Genomic DNA, 1,681 nt, shown 5'->3' with positions numbered 1-1,681 from the left:
TCACAATCATATCCTTATGGAAATTTAAATATTGATTTTGCTCATAATCAATTCTCATTATTATATGATATGTTTGCATATTTCCAAGCTTCCTACTATTACACAGAAACACCACAACCATTATTTACAAGACAAAAATTTTTGGAAGAAGCTCCACTTATTGTCATAGATTGTTCAAAGCAAAATGAATTTTTAAAATCTGGACCAGTAGATATTCGACTCGAATTTGAATCAACAACACAATTTCCAGCTCAAACATCAGCTTATTGTTTGATTTTACATGATCGAATTGTTGAATATAATCCAATTAGTGGTTCAGTACGCAAGCTCGTTTAATATATGCCTGTAAACTTACCAATCCTATATTTATAATAATAATATGTAAAAGAAAAAAAAAATAAATAAATAAAATAATGTACATGAAAAACAAAATTGTATATATTATTGTCTCCTTACTGAAAATTAAAAATTATTATTATAATAAATGAACCAACAATGTATGTTAAAAATTTTTTTTTCATTTATTTTTATTTTGACATAATGTACAATCTTTTATCATGGGTGATGGCCCGTCAAATTCATCTGATTTTTCGTCTTGATGATGATAATGTTCAATGCAGCGTTTATATTGAAGAAAATCTTTTTTTGTTTTAAATTTTTCTGGCAATTTGTCCCATACAGCATCAATTGAGTTTGGTGTAAGCAGAAAAATATATCTCTCTGGTAAATTTGCAATATCTTCTGTTGCCATTTTTTCCAGACTCTCAAGATGACAAAATAGCTGAATCGATTTTTTCAATGATGAAACTGATCCCCAGGTAGTTCGGAACCATGCTCTCAATTTTTGTACATTATCCAATGCACAAGTAAGAGTCCATAAATTGAGATGATAACTCAGATGGTGAACATAGTTTTTTTGACATACCTTAGTTGGTAGTTTGCCATGCGCTGGACAATCCATATCAATCAAATCAATAATAGTTTTATCGTCTTTTAAAATATTGCTGAGCCATTTTTTTTTCTCATGACCTTTTACATATACGTAAATTGAAGACTCAAGGCTATCATTTATAATTTTTCCATGTTCAGCATAATCAACATCTCCTGAGTTCCATAACAGTCCATGATGATTGTTTGTTAACCAATTATTTGTCAGTTTGCAAGCAGATGATAATGTACTCATGGCACATGGAGGCTTGAATACTACCGACTTGATATCATCTTCTTGATTCAAATTTGCTATTGCAAATTCTTTCACAATAAAACTTTGATCAGTATCATAAAATCCTTGAACATCAACAATATATTCAACCATTATGACTGAAATCTTATTCAAGACTGAAATATTTTTTTTCTTTGGTACTCATATACAAAAGAGTAAAGACGCGCGCACTTTGGTATCAAATTTCTAATTTTGTTTATAAAATAGTTTAAAAAAAAAATAAAACGTCAGCACTTTCTACTTCAAATTCTATGAAATATAAACAATATAACTCTCAACTTAGTATCAAATTTCTAATTTTGTTTATAAAATAGTTTAAAAAAAAATAAAACGTCAGCACTTTCTACTTCAAATTCTATGAAATATAAACAATATAACTCGCAACTTAGTATCAAATTTCCATTTTTGTTTATAAAATAATTTAAAAAATAAAACGTCAGCACTTTTATATATATATAT

General features: G+C 27.7%; 1 protein-coding gene across 1 annotated transcript; it reads right to left on the bottom strand.

The window, feature by feature from the left end:
• Positions 1-551: 551 nt before the first annotated feature.
• Positions 552-1,474, bottom strand: LOC122851908. The gene is made up of 2 exons (XM_044151415.1): positions 926-1,474; positions 552-855 (listed from the first exon to the last, which is right to left on the bottom strand). The coding sequence occupies exons 1-2, from the start codon at positions 1,313-1,315 to the stop codon at positions 838-840; spliced, it is 408 nt and encodes a 135-aa protein (XP_044007350.1). The 5' UTR covers positions 1,316-1,474; the 3' UTR covers positions 552-837.
• Positions 1,475-1,681: the final 207 nt, after the last annotated feature.

The sequence above is a fragment of the Aphidius gifuensis genome, linkage group LG3 (genome assembly GCF_014905175.1).
Source record: "Aphidius gifuensis isolate YNYX2018 linkage group LG3, ASM1490517v1, whole genome shotgun sequence".
NCBI classification, from domain to species: Eukaryota; Metazoa; Arthropoda; class Insecta; order Hymenoptera; family Braconidae; genus Aphidius; species Aphidius gifuensis.
The sequence above is the reverse complement of the archived record's forward strand: the minus strand, read 5'-3'. Positions and strand labels throughout refer to the sequence as shown.

What these genes read in the sequence shown, in the direction of transcription:
- LOC122851908 (XM_044151415.1), bottom strand. Translation starts at nt 1,315, where the DNA reads ATGGTTGAATATATTGTTGATGTTCAAGGATTTTATGATACTGATCAA.